A 23,415-nucleotide genomic window follows, 5' to 3' on the forward strand; every position below is an offset into this window, starting at 1 on the left:
GCCTATTCCAAGACGTACCATGTGTGACTTTCTAATAATTCCTCATCCTATCTCCGCAGTGTTGACCACATGACATTACTAGAAGGTGTAATTGTATTGGAAGAATTTTGTAAAGAGCTGGCTGCAATCGCATTTGTGAAATACCATGCCTCGTCCACGCCATAAAAAGCTGCTCTGAGCATCCTGGCTACGAGATTCAAGCAGAAAAGACTGCTAACTTCCCAGGCAGGAGAACAAAAAGGAAAGCCTTGGCATTCATTTGGAGGATTCATATGGGACACCTTCAAATTGAAATACTAAATTCATTGGTAGTGACCATATGGGAGAGGAAAATGGATGTTCAACCTACAACACAATCAATGGGATATCACAGATCACAACAAGCTTCATGCACACATGAAGACTTAAGTTTAAAGGTTTTCTTATTTTAATAACCTTCTAGGAGGTAGGAGTTTTTATATACTTTAGGGTGCCTAGGCTTTTAAATAATACATTTGTTTCATAGCTGATGTGTGTTTTATCCATTTAAATGAAAACCAGTAAGTGATTAAAGCATTGTAAAGTATTTAAATAAGAAGTTGTAAATGCACACACAGTTTAACAAATCATTTTTCTTTGTGTATCTTTCATGTTGAGTCCTGTTCATTGTGATGTTCCAGTTGATCACTGATTATTATTATTTTGTTACACAAAAAACAGGTGACCACAAGTATACACAAGTATTGGTTTTCCTTGAATCCTTGCTTATTCTCCTTTGTTATGCCGCATAACTTTATTTGCCTTCTATTTTGTATTGGAGCCCTGGATTATTTGATCCAAATGCCCATTTACAAAAAATGCTAGTATTACAGGTCACTTTATATGGCTTTTAATATTCTTTTTATGATTAGTTGGCTGAAGAGTATCCTGTGCCTTGAGTATTGGCAGTATCATTGTTTTGTGCTTTTCAGATATGTTATTCCTTGGCTAATTTGAATGACTGAAGCGTCCAAGCCAAGGGACAGCTGGGTCTGATACCAATTGTCATAGTGCATATAGGCTGAAATTCTCTGCAGGTTGTTGCATGCTTAGACTTCAGTTTTGTGATCTTCCTGTTTGCAACAGGGATCCATTATAAGCCAAGGAGAAAACAAGATCCCTTCATTTTGCCATAGTCATAAAATAATTTCCTTGCCAGACAATCTGAGCTAGAAGATGAGTAAAAGGAAGGAGCAGTTGAACCACCTGATTCTGCCAATGGTCTCTCTCCTCTTTTCTTTCTTTCTTTCTTTCTTTCTTTCTTTCTTTCTTTCTTTCTTTCTTTCTTTCTTTCTTTCTTCTGACTCATCTCTGTCAGTTCTTCATAGGCTGAAAACTCCAAACAAACATGTTGTCTACCCTGGATTTAATATAGTTTTTCTATAATCTTTTTGTTCTCAATAGAAAACAAGAAGATGCAGATATAGGGTGGGAGTGCCCTTTCTCACCCATTTGCTGTTAATTGACATAATGCTATGGTATTAACAACACATAATTTGGTTCCTAAACAGTTGTTCCATTAATCTCATTCTTGGGTATTCAGTGTAATTTTTACAGGCTCATAACTTTTTAACATAATTGCTGCCTGCTTCAGATATTATCAGAGTTGCTGTAAGTGTGGTTGAATTTTGCTCCAGTGATGTAAACTCTGGTTTGTACCACAGGAAGTTCTAATGATACAGAAACTTGCTGAGCATGAAGGCCAAGTGTTGGAAAGTGGGATAATTTACCGGTAGTTATATCAGCAGGCCTCTGTGGTGGAAACACAAACATCAAAAATTGTGGAGCAAAATTTTGAGCTGCCTTTATTATAAATGAGATATGGCCAAGGAGCTGCCTGACAGAGTATATTCATCTGCACTCTCTGATAAAGATATTTGCCTCCCTAGTTGAATAATAGCACATTGATTTTTTAAAAATGTTTTTGCACCAAAGTTACTGAATACGACTCACAAATACAACTAACTAAACTACACATAAGATAAGGCTCAGAATTTTCTTCCTGAGAAGACAATTTTCAGATAGATATTGGGTAAGAAGTTATAAAATAAAGATTCATGGAAGTGGGCCTGAACAGTTTTTTTACATTTTTTGCATTGCAGGTAGCATTTTAGAGAAATCCTTTTGGAGTCCCACAGAAGTTGATGATGGTTCTCTAATGATACCCCAAAGTAAGTGGGAGGCAGACTTAAGTTTTGGTGTTCAAAAGTATAAGGGAAAAGGTTTAGTTAAGCTAACTGTGTAATTAGCTATTCATGATAGCTAAAGTTATTCAAACGATGCTGGATCAAATTATAAAAATAAATAAATAAAAATGATACAGGATACATCTATTAGTGCAAGCAGGATATCTAACATTAAAGTTCAGTTTGCTTTTAGAAACATCAAGATCCAAGCTTGATTGTACATAGCCTGCATATTCAGGAAGTTCTCTTGTTTTCAGGATGTAACCCTGCTGATGTCATTGGAAGTCACCAACATTTTCCCATGCCCTTTTTGTCACAATACCTGGCACAAATTTAGGAAACACTTTAACTCTTTCTCTTGGCATCATAATTGTTCTCTTGAACCCATAAATTGATAGCAGCAACCTTTTTATTTTTGTAAAAACAATTGGATTTTCCTTCCCAAATGGAACTTGTTTAACGTCTTTATAACTTGTTTTCATGCACTTTTATTTTAAAGCCTAGTTGGGCCCTTGTTTGAATTGGTTGAATCTATGCATGTCATAACTACCCCTATTCTGGTGTGTATGAGTGTGTTTATGTGCATGCATGTGTGCACACATGGAGATGCATGTGTGGTTATTTATTATCCGTCAGAAGAACATACAGCCTGTTCTCCAGAAGTAGTGAGCAGCCTCTGGTTATTAAGATGTTTGTGCTAACCATTGGGTTCTTGGTCCCATTACAGATAAAACAGTGTTTCTATATGAGAGTGGATGAGGAAAGCTAGAATTGTTTGATTCCAGGATACAGATCCAATTTCAGTTTTTACCCTGATGCACATTTATGTAAATAAAGGCACCTTTATATCATCTATTGTATCTATTTAATTTAGATTCTGATGTTGAAAGTTTTGTAACAACATGAGACGTCTACTGGAATAGCCATTTCCTCTTAAGCTATTTTTGTTATAACTGTAGTTGTCTGCCTAGTAGTGTCATCTTTTAACTGTAGCTTTCTGATATAATGTATTCATCAGTGCAATATTGAAGCTGTGACACAAGTCACAGCTTCAGCCTGGTTGTACATCATCTGTTTACGTGTGTATATTTGTATACTAATGGACTGCAACCCAGCACTTGCTTGCGGTATTGCCGGTGCAAAGATTGTAACACTGTGTTCTACAGGGCACAGTAATCGTGGCATTCCTTTATAAATGCATGGCAGCTGCTCACCATGAGCTGCTGAATGCAGCAAAGCTTTCAAGTGTGAAATAACATCCTTATTTAACTTGGCACAAGAAACAGGATAGTACAATGCGGAAGCTACACATCCACTGTTCTCAATTGTGTGAGAAATTAAGATTAGCATCTCTCAACAAACACATCTGTATAACCATGATTAATAATGCCTGTGCCCTGTTGCCTAGTGTTACAAGGTCTGTCTATCTATCAATATATACTCCTGGATTCTCCCCCCCCCCCCCCGTCTTGTTTACATTAAACAGAAGGTGTTCAGCAAACCTTTCCTATTGAACTTGGTGTAGTTCATTTGCTGACAATGTCTGTCTATCTATCAATATATACTCCTGGATTCTCCCCCCCCCCCCGTCTTGTTTACATTAAACAGAAGGTGTTCAGCAAACCTTTCCTATTGAACTTGGTGTAGTTCATTTGCTGACAATGTTTGCCAAGGTGTAATAAACCCATGAAGGATGGTTGAAACAGCCACATTAGAGAGCACACGGTGGTAACTTGTGTCAGCAGATACAATTCAGACGTTTTTTGTTTAAAAGCATGCATGAAGGATTAAAAGGGATATTCTTAAAAATAAATTAATATAATTTCAACAGAGTGATGCCTTATGTTTGCTGAAGTTTGTGCATTTTTAAGTTTGGCTATTGTCTCTGAATACAAAGTGACCAGATTTTACATTTACATTCCACTTTTTTATATAACCCTCCCAGCTGAACCTTCTCCTAATATTGGTATCACACCTCACCTGCATTGTATCCAGCCCCTCCCCCATTTCCTTTCATTAAATTAAAACCACTCCTTTCATTAATAAGTGGACGTTGGGCTTCATCATTTTACTTATATGTTTCTTCTGCCTCGCCTTTTTATGGGAATAATATAGATAGCTAGAAAATTCAGGTTTTAAACCATGTTGGTAATTTTTAAAATGGGTGGACAATCTTTTTCAGGCCAAGCGTTAATTCTGGGAGAGTGGGGCAGAGGCAGAAGTTAGCAAAGCAACAAATGTGATTTGTACAATAGACTCATTTCTACATACACTCAATCCATCCAGTTCAAAGACACATTGCAGCTGGGCAGAAACAGATGCAAAGCAGGGCTGGTAAGGAATGCGGCTCAGGGCAAAGGGGTGTGGTTGCGGAGGGCTTAGAGTTTCAGAAGAGGCCCATGGTGCAGATAAGAGGCCTTGAGGACCACATTTGGCCCCTTGGTTTGGCCCCTTGGTTCCCCACTCCCAATTGAGAGATATTGAGGGCAAACACATTCCTCTTAAGTGATTCTTGAGCACACTAAGTTTTATTATCCCATGCTGTCATAACACTGCTTCCTACCCCAACAGGCTTGCACGAAGTCAGCCACCCACTTGCACTTTTTGGTCCAAGAATGCCCCACTCATTTGGGGCGTATGTAATGCTGCACACTGGAATGTTCTGAATTTTAGTGGCTGCAAGCACATATTCAAAGACTCTTTGTTAAACGAGCGTTGGTAAAGTACTTTCTTTATGCAGCTGAGGTGTAAACCAACAAGGCTCATCGCAAAAAATACCTCTCCACTCTAAAGGCTTTTTGCTGCCATTAAATCAGCCTTAATGTGTACCCCATTATAGCTTTTTTGTCATTAAAGTGTTCACAGGAGACCTACACTAGACATAGGTGGGAGGAAATTAGCCAGCGTGTTGTGTTTTATGGCAGTAGCTACCATTTCATCATGCATACCTCTTCTACCTTAGTATTACCTCATTTAAAAGACTTCATTGGAGCCTGTATTTGCATGCTCAAATATATTTCTTTTGCGAAGCATAACAGAATTGTGTTCTAATGATATGATCCTCAAACCATTGGATTTGGATGGGCTTCTGAAGCATCAGAGTGCTTACTGCAGTCATATTCTGTAGAGGCTGAAGTTTTTAAAAATGCTCAGGACTGCATGCCCTGGTTCTTTCCATGCCTCTTTGTGAGTTCGATATAGCTTTGTCGTATGTTCAGGGCACCATAAGCCAAGCTGAAATGTTGTGGTTTCAGAACTCTAAACAGAACTTGTCATCTATCACAGATTTCAGCTGCTCTGTAATAATTACCATGGAATCTTGCCAGAAGCTAGATATAAAGCTGTTGCCAAGAGTGGTTAGCTGTGCTAGCAGTAGCCAGAACTCATATTAGTGTTGTTGGTCATGTTCGCACTAGAGCACAGTGCTTACCAAGTGAAATGTAGTCCACCTCTCCCTGTTCAGACCTTTGAAGGCTCCCTTTCAACAGGAAAAGGATATTGCAGCAGCTTCAAGGAACAGCTGGAGTATATGTGCAGGTAGAAACGTCCCAAGCTGAATGGGTTAGGCCACTTCAAATTGCAGGTGGATCATATTTTTGACTGCTCTCTGCAAGGAGAAACTAACACTGCAGGGAGCAAGCTGAGACAAAACCTCTCTCCCTGAGGTACTTAATTTGCAAAAGGCTTTTTTAATAATACAATGCAGCACATACCTCCGTAGCCTTGAAGGGGTGTGGTACCCCAGGATTCTGTCACCCTGTTTCTCTGCAGGCATAGTCTAGGTTTCATTTCCAAAGGGAGGAAAGGGAACTGTTGCTGTTTATTTCTGAAAATCTTTCACTGCCGTTCATCTTCCCTGCTTCTCCCATCTGCTAGGAAAATTCTCAGAACCAGCGATAAGCCACTGACAAGCTTTCAGCTGTAGATATCCTCTGTTCGAAATCAGTGAAAATGCAATTATATATCAGTTAATATTTATATTCTGCAACAAGAGGAGCCAAACAGATTTGTAAGGATGCTGTCTGCAATGATAGCAAAGGCAGTATATCTGCTTTCTGAACTTAATAGGGACTGGTTTGGTTCCACTTGTAATAATGAAATTGCATTCAGAATTTACTATGTGAACTATGATCTATGACCTATGAGGAACTTTTCATATACATTATTCTGTACCTAACTGAAGTGTGTGCCTAAAAATGTAAAGGGTGAATGGGACAAACACATGTTGGCAAACTTACAACATTTCCATCAGGAAACCAGGACCGGCTGACTACAGCAGACTGGAGTTTGCCCTGAATGATGTGAAAAATAGCCACATCACTATTTTGCCAAGTTATTTAAGCAGTTTGTTTAGCCCATGTGTGATGGGTGATGCCCATGAGAACATCCATTTGCAAACTTAAGAAAATCATAATTGCATCGTAATTGGCTGAATTGGAGGGGCATAAACTTGGCAGTGATTATTTTGTACCCTGATGAAGTAGCATGTTTTAAGGAGGGAAAGGAGCAGGAAGGCAATATTTTACTAGCTCACAAAACACAAAACCAATGGTGCTGCTATCAATCAAACCAGTTGCCTTCAACCTCAATTTCAGTGATTTAACTAGCATTTCCTCAGCTTAGGTTAACACTGAATGCCGGCCTCCGGCCTCTCTGACTTAGTCAAAGCACTCGGCAGCTGAAGTGAATGATTATCTCACCTGGACAACTGCTGAATTGTCTGACTGAATCTAGTTACACAGAGTAATGTCCCTAGGGAGAACAATACAAAGTCAATCAAGTGGGATATATTACAAGGACGTTTTAGCAAATTCAAAAATGAAAGGAGTTTTGAAGCCATTTTCTTTATGGGCTTACCAGTTCACTGTTGCATTTATACATGGGTAACCCCTAAAGTGTTCTGTGGAAGGTAGCTTTTTTGAAAGAAAGAAAGAAGCACCATCATGATGAGCTAAAGAACAAAATTTTGCTCTTCAATGGTTTCCCAAAGCTGCAATTTATCTCCATTTTAAACTATTATTTCTTCTGTGAAATAACTATTTTTAACTATTATTTCTTTTCTGTGAACAGAAACAGATAAAAACTGCCTCTTTGGAGGGGAGGGGAATTGTGATGTGCTGTTTCTAAATGACAAAAGGCCTGAAATACCACAGCCTTTCTGTTCCAAGTTTTTATGGTTTGTGTTCCACACAAGTAAAATTGAATATCATTATTAATTGAAATTTACTTTTTCTGTTTGCTTAAAAGCTTGATTTAAAGTAAGTAGCCAAATTATAACTTGCTAGCTTGGTGAACATGGATAAATCCCATATAATGAGTGCATACCGGTAGTTCATAATGTTTAGCACGGAATGCATGTGCAGTTTTTTTTATATCTAAATTTATTTCGTGTCTACAAAATGTCACTTTTGTTCTGTGGAGTTTCAATTATCCCTCCTAAGCATTTACAGGGCAAGCATATATATGCCTACTCAGAAGTAAGTCCCAGAAAAACACAATTGGCTGATTCCCAGCTAAACAGTTGGTTTCAGTCTCAGTTGTGAAATCCTTGGGGACAGAAGTATATGTATGACTTATGAAGCTCTGCTATTTGACCTTTAATGTTGCATTCCATTTTTATTGTTACTTATTTTATTGCCATTGAATTTTAATTTGTTTTTTTTTCTCTATAAGCTGTCCTGAGAGGGTGACCTATCATGAATGAATAAACCACATGTAAGCCACTTTGGTCTTCCTGGAAGAAAAACTAATGCTAAATAAATTGGAGGAATGAAATGGTTAGAGTAATGAAAAAGATATTGGATACCTTATTCTGCAAAATAGCATCTTATGGCCTCCACATAAGTTGCAGTCCCCAGACCACATCATGCACTATGGTAATATCCCCAAAGTCTGTGACAGAACTTTGGGGTTAGGACTTTACGATGCAGTCTTCAACATGTTTACTCAGAAGTAAGCCCCCCTATATTCACTTAGAGACTGAAACCAAGGTACACCTGATGGAGAGGCAGCTCTTTAGTCAATCCTGCCACCACCTCTGTGATCTTCCTGGCTTGAAGGCACTGCAGAGCTACGGGACTTCTGAGAGTAGAAAAGTGGCACATCTGAGACTCACCAGTCACTACAAGGCAGACTCAGTTTTGCTGTGACATGGACCCAAGCTATTTAGACGTGTGTGAGACAAGATCCTGAGCATGCACCAAGTCAGCCACAGGGGTCTGTTTCAAGATATTTTATGAAATTGTTCAAGGTGAAGTGAGGTTGTATTGAAATAAAATGAATGGTATCCTATAATTAGTCCTCTACACTTGACGTAGAGCCTAATATTGCTTCATTAGGAAGCTGGGGGTGCCTGCAAGCCCCATGAACTCTGAGCATCCTCTGGTGTGCGCAGCTCTGGAAAAGGCATCTCCCTTCTCTTCCAGTGCGCTCAGCGACATATACCAGATGGTATATGCACACTACACTTCTGGCATAACACAGCAAGACAGGTGAGACATCGTAGAGCTGATCTACTTATTTGCACACTATGCAGACAAAAACATAATGGCGTCTGTTTTCTCCAGCGCCGAGAACAACAGGCACGTATATAAGTGAAAGTACATTACAAAGTACATACAGTGGAAGAGATAAGACTGTCTTCTATTTCCCACACTTCCCAGACAGGCATGTGACAGGTATGTTACACCAATCACAAATGCAGCATCGAAGGAGTGAAATTGCTAACATGGCATATATTTCTATATTTGCTGTGTCCAGGAGTTAAAAGGTGGTCACCTGCAAACTCTGGCTCCCAAAAAACCCTTAACAATCATTTCAATTATCACAGCCTGCATTATTAACAACATCTGACATGTAGATATGGCTAAGCCAAGCCAATTTTCTACCATTGTTGTACCAAACTGGGAAGCCATCTGTATGATTCCAAGCTGATCCATAATAGGGCATATGTTTGTTTACTACATTAATAGTTCACCTTTCCTACAAGGAGCTCAAGGCGACGTACATATTTCTCCCCTCCATTTTATCTGCACAACAACTGAAAGGCAGGGTAGGCTGAAATATAGCAACTGATCCAAGGTTGCTCTGAGCTTTATGGCTGAGCTTGGATTCAAATTCAGGTCTCTCCAGTCTTAGCCATACTCTACTCTTAGCCTGACTCTCTAAAAAACTACACTTCCCATGCCCGCAAATAATGTATAGTTTATCATTTTCCTATATAGTACACAGTCCTAATGTTACTATAATGAGAATCATCACCTTACATTTCCAGAATATAGGAGTCTGCTCCTGCTTTAAAGCCACTTCTATGCTTAATAGTGTGTAAATCCATTATAACAGGGTGTGATCATCGGCATACAAGCAATCTTTTATATGATCAGTGATGGTCAGTTATATACAAGTTTTTCTCCCTTACAAGGCAGACTTGTCAGTTATATAAACGTTCCTCTGTCTTGTGTTAGATATTTGCAGTCCCAATGGGCCATTATCCTGGTCATGCTATTATCTGTTTAGTGTGTGCTATAATTCGTCTCAAAGACAAAATGGAACAAGGGCCATTAAACTGGCCTATATCTAAGAAGTAGTAATTTTATGTGCCTATCTATTATGGCTTTACCGTGAATGACAGGCAAGCTGCCAGGAAACTCTAGGCTGTTATATTTACATCTCACAGAAATATAATGGTAATAAAGTTCAGATTGGATTCCACAACTTTATGCTGGCACTCCCATAGCAGCAGCAGCAGCAGCAGCAACAACAACAACAACAACAACAACAACAACAACAACAACAACAACATATTTATACCCCACCCACTCTGGACAGCTTCCAACAAAATATTAAAAATAAAACAAAATATCAGACATTAAAAACTTCCTAAACAGGGCTGCCTTCAGATGCCTTCTAAAAGTCAGATAGTTGTTTATTTCCTTGACATCTGATGGGAGGGAGTTTCACAGGGCTAGATGCAGTAGTCCTCTTGAGCAAAATGTGTTTTCACAAGGCAGATAAAATACTGCAAAAAATAAATGACATTTGCAATATTATTGCAGATTTTTCAGCAGTTCAAGTATTTCCCATATGACCTTAAAACCGACAATTAAATCCAGTGTTCTACCAAAAGAGAAAAGGAAGGAAGGAAGAAACAACCCACTTAGCCTGTATTTTATCTTCAAAGGACACTTATCAACCTTTTTTATTTTGTTAATGGCTGAGTGTAAACTACATTTGCAGTAAACAAGTAGATTTTTATTTCTATATTAACATTATTGTTGAGAACAGATCCCTGGAAAGAAACAGACAATCTGTTCCACACAACAATGATACCTGTTTCAGAAAACAAAAAGGGTGAACTTGTAGGGCCTCTTGTACATCACTTAAAGCAATACTGAAGCCTGACATGGTGCTTAGATCCTGAGCTTGTTCACTGCATGGTGCTGAATGTTCTGAATGGTCATTAGCCAAGTGCATTTGCCCCATTCAATAATAAATACAGTCAAAACTAATTATGAAATGCATTGATCATTTTGGGTGTGTGTGACCATTGTTCAAATTGTTAATGCAGGGTTAAACAATATTATGTCATTTGTTGTCCATATGTAGAACAGTGGTTCCACTCCTTCCTCCTGGGCAGTGTTCAGAAAGTGGTGGGGGGGATGAGTGTTCAGACCCCTGGGCTCTCACTTGTGGGGTGCCTTAGGGTTCTGTCCTCTTCCCAATGCTTTACAACATCTACATGCAGCGGCTGGGAGAGATCATCAGGGGGTTGGGCTGGGTGTTCATCAGTATACAGATGATACCCAGCTCTACCTCTCTAATCAGAACCAGTGAAGGCGGTGAAGGTCCTGTGTGAGTGTGTGGAGGCGGTTGGAGGGTGGATGGCAGCTAACAGATTGAGGTTGAATCCTGACGAGACAGAAGTACTGTTTGTGGGGGACAGGAGGCGGGCGGGTGTGGAGGACTCCCTGGTCCTGAATGGGGTAACTGGGCCCCTGAAGAACCAGGTGTGCAGCCTGGGAGGCATTTTGGACTTGCAGCTGTCCATGGAGGCGCAGGTCAATTCTGTGTCCAGGGCAGCTGTTTACCAGCTCCATCTGGTACGCAGGCTGAGACCCTACTTGCCCGTGGACTGTCTCACGCTAGACTGTCATGCTCTAGTTATTTCTCGCTTGGATTACTGCAATGCACTCTATGTGGGGCTACCTTTGAAGGTGACCCGGAAACTACAACTAATCCAGAATGTGGCAGCTAGACTGGTGACTCGGAGCGGCCACTGAGACCACGTAACACTGGTCTTGAAAGATTGACATTGGCTCCCAGAACGTTTCCGAGCACAATTTGAAGTGTTGGTGCTGACCTTTAAAGGCCTAAATGGCCTCGGTCCAGTATACCTGAAGGAGCATCTCCACCCCCATCATTCTGCCCACACACTGAGGTCCAGCGCCGAGGGCCTTCTGGTGGTTCCCTCACTGCGAGAAGGCAAGTTACAGGGAACCAGGCAGAGGGCCTTCTCGGTAGTGGCACCCGCCCTGTGGAACACCCACAAGATGTCAAAGAGAAAAACATCTACCAGACTTTTAGAAGACATCTGAAGGCAGCCCTGTTTAGGGAAGCTTTAAATGTTTAACAGACCATTGTATTTTAATATTTTGTTGGAAGCTGCCCAGGGTGGCTGAGGAAACCCAGCCAGATGGGGGGGTATAAATAATTTATTATTATTATTATTACTATTATTCTGTCCGACCTTTTCCCATTATATCGATTTCTTTTATGTCAGGATCCTGTTTCACCATAAGTTTCTTGCAGCTTGTTCATCTGGGCCTTGTGCTTGGCAGGCTATCAACCTGATGCACTCACCACTATGTCCATGAAGGTATTTTTCCAGGACATTCAGTTCTTACCATCTGTTAGTTGGCTCTCATCTAGGAGATTTTGATTGGGTGGCCTTTTCCCAAAGTGTCCCTTTATCTGGATTAGTTTTGCAGGGTTCAAGCTGTCCTTATAAGTGTTCCAGGAATAGGACATATGAGAGACTGGACTGTTAACTTTGCTAGCTAGTTTAGTAAAAAATGCATTTCTGATCGTGCATTTGTCTGTGAAGCACATTCAAGAAGAACAGAAATGTAGATAAAGACTTGAAGTAATTCAAAAGATATTGGGGACAAGGAAAGTGCCAAAGCCTCAATGGAGATGTTTTTAGTCCAGAAGATGATGGTTTGTGTATTTATTAGACCCAGCACCACCGCTGCTTTGTTTGTTCAGATACAGTACTAATAACAGCCATTAACAAAGCAATTTACTGTACAGACATTAAAGAAGGCAGGCAGTAATGTTATTCTTGGTACCCCAGGTCACACGAAACGTTAAACCATGATTTATTTAGGCTGTGGTTTAACAAACAAGTTAACCATGAGATGCCATACAGATGATTAAACAAACTATGGCTTGTTTCTTCAAAGTTTGGTTTGTTTTCCACGTTTTTGTAGCTGGGTAAGCATCTCAGGTGGCCAAAGAACCAACCTTGGCTTAGTGAGACAGCAAGCTTGGAGCCACTTTGCTCCCGCCCGGTCCATTTTGCTGCCATGCTGTGTTAAGCTAAGCCAAAGTTTGGTCCAGCATGTCATCCAAACTGTGATTAAGCTCTCTCCTCACTCTGAGCTGTAACCAAGAACAAGCCAAAAGCAAACTTCCACATGAGTATCCGTGATGATGAATCGTGTGCTCAATCCTCCCTCATCCAGCTGCTGGGGCTGAGGGTTTGTAGTCCCATTTTGTTAAAAGTACTGATAGCACCAATCAGCCTTTGGGGGAAGGGTGATGGCTCAGTGGTAGAGTACGTGCTTAGCATGTAAAAGGTCCCAGGTTCCACCACTGACATTGCATATAAAGATTCCTCACGAGGTGTAACTCAATTATCAACCAGATGCTTGGAAACCACTGAAACAGGCCATCTCCTTGCTTGACTACTTTTGGCTATTGTAGCAGATGTGAGCTCTTTGCTTCGCTGTTCTTGCATCTCTGAGCTTGAATGCATATGTTGAATGCCTTATTTTGGTGCCAAGCCTGTGGTGGCCACCTCTGTGAGCTTGCATCCTCTTTCATTGAAAGCCTGCACCTTTCTGTCATCGAGCATAATGGGCAGAGCTTCTTATCTGTAAGTAGAAATTATTTGTAAGTTGAAATTGTCATGTTTGCAGATTACACTCAGAAGTGGTTAGGAAAGTCTGGTGCCAAGGTACCATTAGTCAAAGTACTTAATCATTTAGATCTCAGCGTAAAGGGTATTTTGACGATGAAATACAACTATCCAATACCTGGTGTTGGGAAGAACTGTGAGCAGCAAGCATATTAAACATGAATGACCTAATCAGACAAATTGTATGGCTGTGCATGAGTTTCTCATTAATGTTTCACTAAGAAGCCGAGAGAGAGAGAGAGAGAGAGAGAGAGAGAGAGAGAGAGAGAGAGAGAGAGAGAGAGAAAACATGCTGCATTAGAGTGAGGACTAACAGAGGGATGTCAGGAGTAGAGTAACTTACCTAATGACCTCCCAAAACACATAGTGGTTTGAAGTATCATTAAAAAATACAAGAGAAATTTGTTAACACATGGGTGCTGCACATGCTGTAGAGGGAAGTGAAGGGCAGATGAACTCGTCAACCTGGGAAGGTAGCCCATCTAGGAGAAGGAAAACTCTGATGCAATACCTCCACTGCCTTGAAGATATAGTCATTTGTGAGAAAGAAGGAACAAGTTACCAGGTCTCTCTCTTTTTCTGATCTATAAAATGGAACTGATATTGAAGATATAGTGTGATATTGACAGACTTGCCCTGTTGGTGCATTATCTGCTTATAAAAATCAGAAATATTAAAATACTTCTACATGGTGTTATCCTTTCTTCTGCCTTTCCTCTTGTGATGGGGAGATGTAACTTTTCTTGCTAGAATTATTCAATTCCAAAATGGAAAATACAGCTGAAGCCACACAAATGAGTCATTTAACATTAATGTACACTCACAGATTTCCATTAACATGTCTTTAGTAAATAAATTGCAATCCAGAGTCATTTTCCTTTGCAGCTGTGGCCCATTAGCAACACTTTAGAGGAACCCAAATTCCAACCACAGGTAGCAAACAGTGAAAGGCACCTGCATAGAAATAACATTCTCTATTCAGCACTACAAGCAACCTGAACAGGTCAGTGGGCTATAAATAATGCTAGCTAACTTAATTTATAATGGAGTTCCCTTCTGTGTGGAGGAAAAGTCAGTAATAGCATAAAATACTGAATAATGCTATCAGATTGCTTTACCAGCCACCTCCTTAGCAGATAAAAAGTTAATATTGCCATTGACTTATACAGGTCATAGTGGTGGTGGTTGTTGGCATCCATCTGTCTTGGGAGACAATGGAAGAGAGTGGCGTTGGAGTGAAATCAAACCATTGGAAAGTTACAATGCCTGCTGTGGCTGAAGAGACCAATACAGGACAGACATGCTTTATTGCAGGTGGGGCAGATGAAGGCATTTGGTTTTGCTGCTACAGGTGCACCATGGTGTTTTTTCTCTCTGTGCTCCTCCCAGTGGTAATTTCTCCTCTGGTCACTGTTGTGGATAAATGACCTGTCTGGGTCACAGTACTATTTATTTATTTATTTATTTATTTATTTATTTATTTATTTGATTAACCGAGGAATCATAGAATTGTAGGGAACCCGAGTCATCTCCCAACTCTACAATTCTGGGATTCCGTGCTGCAGACCACCTGAATGAAGCTTGTGGACCACAGTTTGGGTACCGCTGCTCTAGGTCTTTCTATTTGGACTCTCTCCACAGGCCATACCCCTCACCAGTACCACCAGTTCCTCTATAGCATGGGTAGGCAAACTAAGGCCCATGGGCTGGATCCGGCCCAATTGCCTTCTAAATCCAGCCTGCGGACAGTCCGGGAATCAGCATATTTTCACAGGAGTAGAATGTGTGCTTTTATTTAAAATGCATCTCTGGTTATTTGTGGGGCATATGAATTCATTCCCCCCCCAATATAGTCCAGCCCCCCACAAGCTTTGAGGGACAGTGGACTGGCCCCTAGCTGAAAAAGATTGCTGACCCCTGCTCTACAGAGCTCAAAGCAGCACCTTTGGCTCCCTCAAACAACCCTGTATGGTACATTCGTCTAAGAGAGAGTAGCCAACATTATCAGCTTAAAATGCAGCCTAGTCATTCTTTTTCTTTCAGTCCATATCTTAACTAAGGAAAAACACATCAGAATGTAGTATCTCATAAGCAACATTGGATAGAAATAAAATTGTGGCTAACGTCATGTGTATACCACTTCCAAAACTGGTGGTGGGAGCAGACTGGATACAGAGTAAACAGGAGTATGTACACAGCTTATGTCTGCTTCTACAGTGCTGCTTCTCCCTTTTTCTCCCAGCACCAAAGTAAGATCTTTGCTGTAGCAGATGTCTTTCTGTACAGGTATCACATTTATTCCACGATGATTACTAAATTTTCAAATCTATGGGGTTTAATCTGACGCCTGAAAGTAGTCTAGGATCCTGAATGATGCATTTTGCACAGTAGTAGAAGAGAGCGAATTACAAAGACCAGAGTGAGGGGGAGCCTGCCGTAGGAATTCTTTATAGGATGCTACAGAGGCAGTTAAGATTAATGGACTGAACAACTGGTCAGTGTCATATAATTCTTTTAAGTCATGTAGGGAAGGTGCAATGACTGTCCTAGTGATGGGTAAGAAGAAGGAAAAAGCAGTAGCTTCCCAAGCCAATTTATCAGAAAGCAGCTAAAGAAATTCTCTTGGGTGATAGAGTATGAACTGTGTACATGTCTTGGTTGAGTGGGAGATGCAATGCCATGTGTAAATATGGCACACAAATGTGATATTGGGGAAAACAAGCTGTGAAAAATGACTCAAAACCGTAATATCATGTACAAGCTGTTTCTGCCCCCTCCCTCTTTGGTGAAATAAAGTGGTATGTACTAGAAGAAGAACAGCTTTCTCCTGACTCTGCATTAAGTGTACCATGGAAATCAATGCGTTTGGGTTATCTGCACAGAAGCACCAAGAGTAAACTTACCAGATGCACCCCACACTGCGTTTATCAAGGCATAATCCTTCGTGTATCTGATGAGTTATGCCCTAATAAATGCATATCCTCATGTAGACTCTAATCTACAAAAGCTTGGACCAGCCTCCCCCCAGCCTGATGCCCGCTCCAGATGTTTTGGGCCACCACCCACATCAGTCCCAGCCAGCATCGCGCACACAACAATGAACACAATGGAACTTATTTCTCGGCAGACGTTAGAGCAGAAGATTACACAGTTCAGCATACTTCTCTCTTATACTTCCAAGCCACACTGTTCCCGTCAGTGTGTACAGTTGTCGGTAATAATGTTTTTTAAACCCTGCTATAACAGCAGCAGGGAGAGAAGACGACAAGACGTAGTGAAACTACGTGTCCCACAAGCCCCTGCTTCCGAGTCTCTCGGCGAAACAAACCCGAGGACTGCAGCTCCCAGAGTGCTCTTCGGTCTTACCGTTTGCGGGCGAGGAAGTGGCCGTTTCTCTTCGCCGTTTTGCCCCGCGGTGGCCGTTGGTTTCTTGCTCGCCGCTCCTCCTCCCGTCGACCCACGTGGGCAGAAAACGGCGCCGGGACTCGGGACGCAGCGAGGCGGCCGCGCTTCCCCGCTGCGCGCTCTCATCCATGTCTGCGGCGGTGCTGGAGGCCGTCCGGTGCAAAGCACTTGCCGCTCAGCTGCTGTCTTATAGCGGGCTCTTTGCCGTGTATAAGCCCAAGGGATGCACCTCAGCCGCTGTGCTGAACCGGCTTAGGGCGAAGCTGCTGGCAGGTACCACTGAAGGGGGCAGAGCAGAAAGTCCAGGGAAGGAGGAAGAGTCTGGGCCAGAGGTGGGGAGCCTGCGGCCCTCCCAAGATGACCAGGCTCTTCTCAACTCAGCAGCTGGCATGGCTGCCAACAGGTTGCGGAGCAACATCTGGAAAGCCTCAGGTTCCTCATCTAGGCAGGTCCTAAGGCAGGCATAGGCTAACTCGGCCCTCCAGATGTATTGGGACTACAACTCCCTTCATCCCTGACCACTGGTCCTGTTAGCTAGGAATGATGGGAGTTGTAGTCCCAAAACATCTGGAGGGCCAAGTTTGCCTATGCCTGTCCTAAGGCGTGTGAGGAAGTAGTGGAGTTTAGTTGACTCAGGGACTCATTATTTCCTCGGTGCCAGATTTACGTCTAAGCTAAATAAGCTATAGTTTAGGGCCCCCAAAAAATTTAAAGAAAAAAAAAACCCCGGATGTACATTTTCAAAATATAAGATAAAAAACAAATAAAATAAAACATACAGCAACAGTGTTTTGTGTTGTGTAGGCTCCTATGATGTAAGTAATGGGCCCCACCTGCTCCCTGAAATATCACTGGTTTGCTCATTTCTATATATAGGGTACCTACATTCTGCATGGACTGGTTGCGTGGCAACGTGCAAATGGCTTTAGATACCTATTAGGTCCATAAATTACCATATAGCATATATTCAACACAAAAAACAGCGACAATTTGTTGTTGACAAAGGACAGCTGGACATGTAAAGGGCCCCATTACCTTCAGTAGCTTAGGGCCTCATCAAACCTAAATCTGGTACTGTTTCCTATACACAGTGGTGCACTTTGGTCATTTTAGGCATTGGACAGTGGGGGTTGCTTCCCTTCAGGTAGTGCTCATTTCTTGTCCTTTCTTGCCCACTCCCCACCTCCATCCACCTAATTGCATTATTCACAACTGCTTCATTCCTACACTGGTATATTAATAATAATAATAATAATAACAGCAGTACCAACTGCTTGGCAACTCAGAAAATTACAAAGAAAGACCCTGATAATGCATAGTTTCTTGTCTTAATCTCTTTCATCCACTTCTGTTTTAAGCTCTTCTAAATGGTGTTTGTGCATGTATTTACATTGTTACCATAATAGGTTGTGATGGTGGATTTTTCGTTTCTTTTTCTGCCACATCTGTAATACAGATTTTCCAGAGTTAACTATGGCATCCCTTCAAAGGAAAACCCAGTGGGGTTTTGTTTTTTGTTTTTTTATTGACAACTTTCCCATCCCACAGCTGTTGGCGGGGGCAGTGATCTGCCCATCACCTTTGTTCTCCCCTCCTGCAGTCTGTCTGCCATTCTCAACACTACCCCCTGGGGAAAAACGAAAAGCTTTTTTTGTAGGGGTTCTTTGATGGTATGGAACTGGAGGTGAGGGAACACACCAGGACACAATGTGGAGTACACCAAATGCTGGTCTGATCCTGCTGGCATAGCAGTGTGTTTGCTGAGCATGTTCAAGTTCTGGTTGGCTCTGGCCTGCCACCTCTTTGGTCCTCCCATGATGCAGTCAGTAACCAGCCTCAAACAAGGGGACTGACGAATGGAGCACAAGAAAAAATGACCATACTGGGTGTTGTACTGATGGGTGTTGTACTGATGACCTACCTGTTTCCCACCACCACTGTGTTGTCCATTGCGATGTGGGGCCTTGGACTTGGGCCCAAATTCTGTGGGTTCCATTGCCTACGCAAACAGATGCAAAGAACAAATGTTTCCACACTTTATCTGGTCTTCCAACATAATCCATGGGAGTCTGACTTGATGGATAGCATTTCCCACTTCACATTTATGTCAAGAGTGCTGATATGGTTCCCCTGTTGCAATTAACTCAGATGCAGAAAGGAATTATTCCTTTAAAAAAGCATCCTAACCAAACGATTTTCTAACCAAACAATTGTGTAGCTTCTGGGCTTTTTTTTATATTGTCAACATGCCTAATTTGGAGCTGAATTTGGGATTTTGGTGGTTCTAGAGTTGGGACCATTTGTATCTTTGCATGAGTATGTAAGGTGGGTAACTTGTATTTGGATGTTCTTGTTGAGCGAGAGGCGGGAGCTTATATATGTCCTAAAATATCCAAATAGTGTTCTCCAATGAGAAGCCAGTTTTTATAGGGACATGGCCACATATGCACACTCCTTGTCATATTAGTTGCCTTGCTGGAAAGAGAAAGTTACTTCTCTAACCAAGGTACCAACGTATTTTAGCAAAATTTATGAATTATTTGCAATCTAGCTTCGTTTCTGGATTTATCACCATTTCTGAGCACTAAGTTTCTTTGTATGTACTGGGCCCATTGATTTAAATGGGGATGGCAAGCATGTGCTCACACTTGGTTTGTAGGAAATACAAAATGGACCAATAGCAGGTAATAGTTAACAGCTTCTATGAAGTATTCATTACCAAAGCACAGATTCAATTTCACTTATTCAGTTTCAGATGCATCAGTTTTTATTGTGATTATTTTATTGGATAATATACTACTTAATGACCAAGCGAGCTACTAAGTGGTTTACAAAGTATAAAAGCCAAATACACAAAAACCAATTAAAAAAACAAAATTAAAATACACAACAAAGCAGTATCATAAAAAAGAAGATCCAGGTCAGGAAAATGCTTGTGTAAACATATGCATCTTCAAGAGCCAGTGGAATGTCAGTATAGGTGGCCTCTGTATTTTGCCTTTCTTCCAATGCATTTGGAGCAGGGTTTTAAACACACAGCAATTTAAAAAAAACCACACAAGCACTTGGTTAAAGTTTGCACCTGGGCTTTGCACCTGTAGATCCGCTCCAGATCCACCTTTTCCAACCTGGTACCCTCCTGGTGTTCTGAACTACAATTACAGTACCATGCTGGCTGTGGCCGATAGGAGCTGTAATCCAAAATAGCTGGAGGGTACCAGGTTGGGGGAGACTGGGTTAGCTACCGTACTGCATCCCCTGACTTGGAGCACCACATTGCCATCTGCTCGCAACTCTGTAGCTGGGAATGCAAGTGCAGGCAGGGCTTTCACAGTGTTATCTACACAACAGTGTGCAATCTTATATCGTTTCTTTCCATAGCCAGCAAGGGACTTGGTTGTGCATGTAGTCTGCTGGATCCAAACCATTATATGTAATTAAATGTGGGAAACCATATTGAGAGACTGCTGTGCACTGTTGACAACATTGGAAAAATTCTGTGACTGTTGCTAGTTATGGTTTTATTACTGTAACAAATCAGTAAATGTGATGCTTCTTGTACGTTGTTGGGGAAAATAATGCACCCTATCTGTTAACTATTAAAATTATTAATTATCTGGTGCCAGCTGATTGTAGAGATGAGAACAAGCTCTAGGTAAGCTATTTGTTTTATGATACAGCAAATCCTAGGATTCTGGTTCACATTTTTCCTCCCTCCTTGGGATTAAACTGTTTCCATTAAATTAGTTGTGCCACTTTGGTACCTTTCAATGTGAACGGCAGATTTATGTGCCTTGTTTGTTATTTTCATGAATTTCTATGAAGCTTTTTATCCTTTGGGATCTTATTTTTTCAGAAACCGGTATGCCAAAGCCTAGTAGAAGGAAGAGGAATAAAATGTTAAAGATTGGACATGGTGGGATTCTGGATAGCAGTGCTGCAGGAGTGCTAGGTAATATGCATATTAGCAGTCATTTATTTATTTGCAATGTCCTTAGAGAACTCTCTCCCATTGGAGATAACATATCTGCCACATTACCAGCTTTTCCGTGTGAAATTTAGATGTACTTTTTCTTCAGTCCTGTGCAGATGGCTGGTTTAAATAACTGGTTCCTCTGCTCCTGGACTGCCATTTTATGATGTCCATTGATTTTATGGTTTTTATGTCATATTTTCTGAGGTTCTAGTCCAGCTGTGGTTTGTTTACCTGTTCACTCCAAAGCAGAAGTGCTTGGACTGAGTACACCAGCCTGTAGCTTGTGCCCAGTACAAAAGCATACTTAAAGGCCCAGCATTGCATGTGAACTAAGGTCCCAGGGTGGGTTGCAACATTATGCAACATTAAAAACAGTTTAAAACAACTTAACAGTAATAGAAATAAAGCAGGTCCTTATTTCTGTTATTGTAAGCTGGGCAAATAAGCTGAATTATTTTGTCTTTGCTGGCATTCCTTCTTTTTTAAGGCACTGATGGAGAAATGAGTACTGCTTGCTCAGTCATAAATACTGCAGACCCTTTAAAATAGCTCGGAAGGACCCCAATGTAGATTGATGCACTTGTGTGCATTGCTTCTCATCACACCCCACCCTGACATACTGAAAAATGGAAAGCACCAGAGTATTTTTCCCCCTCCTAAAATTTCTTCTGTCATCATTTTCAATCAATTGACCCTGTTAATGGAAAGTGTCAGAATTGTGTGAAATAATATTTGTTACTGGCATCATGTTTTACATACAGCAGTAGTGAATACAGAGGTGACGGGCAGTTGTTGAAGTAATGTTTCTCTTTGTTAACAGTGGTTGGCATTGGAAAAGGAACTAAAATGCTGACCAGCTTGCTGGCAGGTTCTAAGGTAAGGAAAAATGGGGTACTTCTTGTTTTCCGTATGTTTTCCACCTTCTGTAAATTAACTATGAATAGGGAGGTGAGGGCATACACTATTTTCAGATAGCAAAGACTGGGAATCATACTGATCTTTAAATTGCTTTGACAAAACAAGTCTGTCTAAAAGAAGTGAGGCCTTGAGGCTTAACCTACATTGGAATCCTGGCTGTGCACATTCTAGGTTAATGCTTTAACGGTTATTGCTTTATCGGCTTCCTTGGCTTGGATCCTAATATAACTTAAGGAAGTTCACAGCGGGAAAGTCTCCTGTCACTTCCTTCCCTTCTGCAACACTCCATGCTCCATTCCATGCTTTTTGTGATGCTCCCCCAACCTTCTGAGATGTTTTTAGGGGAAGAAAAAGATGTGAAACTGCTTCCATTAACTTATTTTAAGTCAAAATATCTGATAGGAAGCCCATAAGAAAGGGCAGCAACAGAGGTTGGTCCGTTAGGGTGGATTGGGGCACTGTCCCACTAACTTCAACCTGCCATCAGCCAGCCTTTCCCCCAGCTTAATTTCTCACTTGCATTCAGTCCAGGGGGAGCAGTGTCTTACTGACTTCTCCTTTCTTAGCCTCGGTGTTGCCCTTGTAGAACTGAGCAGGGAGGAGGATGGGGCAAAACTAGAATGAGTTGGCTCTCCTTTCATTGGTTCTGCCTCTGCCTCCTGTGGACCTTGCTGACTTCCACCCTACCAACCCCAATAGACACTAGGCACCACTTCTTGAGTGGAATTCTGTATGTAGTTGATGATCTGTGGTATGGAGGCTTCTCAGCTTCGTATTCACTGTTGGCAGTAGCCATAAACTTGCAGGGTGCAGAAATAGTGCAATTAATGTGCATAATGTGTCAAGGGAGGAAAAGCATAACATAATGTAATCTGCATGAACACGTTGGACGCAGCTGGAGGACATGTTACACTTCCTCTTTGATACAGCGTATGAAATTTCTGGTGTGAGATTAGAAATGGCAGTTCCTTGGTTGTTTTGGAAATTATGCTTGGTGAATTGAGATCTCAATTTATACACACTGGTGAGCTTTAGTACTTACCCGCAAATATATGTACTGACATAAGAGAGAGCTTAGTCCTCCAGGGCTCAAGAAATAAAATTAGAACTTGGTGATCATTGGGGGTTGTATCCCACATACTGCTAAGTGAAAGAGAATTAGCACGGAATTTGTTTTACTAGAGGTTCATCTTGTGAAAGAGGTTCCACAACCATATAGCTTTGTATATAGAGAGGATAGGAGCATAAAAAGGTAGTTTAATGAGACTTCAAACTAGCACAAGCTCTTGCACAATGGCTCCATCAATGCTTTTGCTGTGTTGGATTCATCTGCCCAGCATGGAGAAATGGACCTGTTCAAGCACAGGGCTTGCTGAATGACAATGTTGGATGCAACCATGGGTATAGCTCAGCTTCAAAAGTGGAGCAAAGAGCCGCTTAACCTTGAACTCCTACACTATCATCTTGCACCTATCTGCTTGAAAGTAAGTGGGTGATATTGGGTGTTTCAGCCCTAAAGGTGATCTGTTTATTAAAATTCACCTTTGTTAAAGCTGGCTAGTAAATATGCTTTCTGGCTCTGGAGGTGCAAATGGTTGTTAATATGCTTTAATTGCTGCTGAATAGGTTGAAATGCTCTTAGCTTCCATGTCCCAAATTTATTATCCCAGGACACCTGTTTACCTTTTTTTGTGGTGTTGCCCTATATCAGGCAT

The 23,415-nt window shown here is 41.3% G+C and overlaps 2 protein-coding genes across 3 annotated transcripts in view; both read left to right on the forward strand.

The window, feature by feature from the left end:
* The window catches only part of FHIP2A (FHF complex subunit HOOK interacting protein 2A), a 46,317-nt gene extending 32,673 nt beyond the window's left edge, over nucleotides 1-13,644 (forward strand). For both annotated transcript variants that reach the window (XM_060274758.1, XM_035133087.2), the window contains one exon: nucleotides 60-13,644. In XM_060274758.1, the coding sequence (XP_060130741.1) occupies nucleotides 60-165 (106 nt within the window). In that variant the 3' untranslated portion in view covers nucleotides 166-13,644. The remainder of the gene's footprint in view (nucleotides 1-59) is intronic.
* Nucleotides 13,645-13,688: 44 nt separating this feature from the next.
* The window catches only part of TRUB1 (TruB pseudouridine synthase family member 1), a 38,864-nt gene continuing 29,137 nt past the window's right edge, over nucleotides 13,689-23,415 (forward strand). The window contains exons 1-3 of the mRNA XM_035133402.2: nucleotides 13,689-17,079; nucleotides 20,663-20,758; nucleotides 21,603-21,658. Of these exons, the coding sequence (XP_034989293.2) occupies nucleotides 16,935-17,079; nucleotides 20,663-20,758; nucleotides 21,603-21,658 (297 nt within the window). The 5' untranslated portion in view covers nucleotides 13,689-16,934. The remainder of the gene's footprint in view (nucleotides 17,080-20,662; nucleotides 20,759-21,602; nucleotides 21,659-23,415) is intronic.

The sequence above is a fragment of the Zootoca vivipara genome, chromosome 5, assembly GCF_963506605.1.
Source record: "Zootoca vivipara chromosome 5, rZooViv1.1, whole genome shotgun sequence".
Lineage (NCBI taxonomy): Eukaryota > Metazoa > Chordata > Lepidosauria > Squamata > Lacertidae > Zootoca > Zootoca vivipara.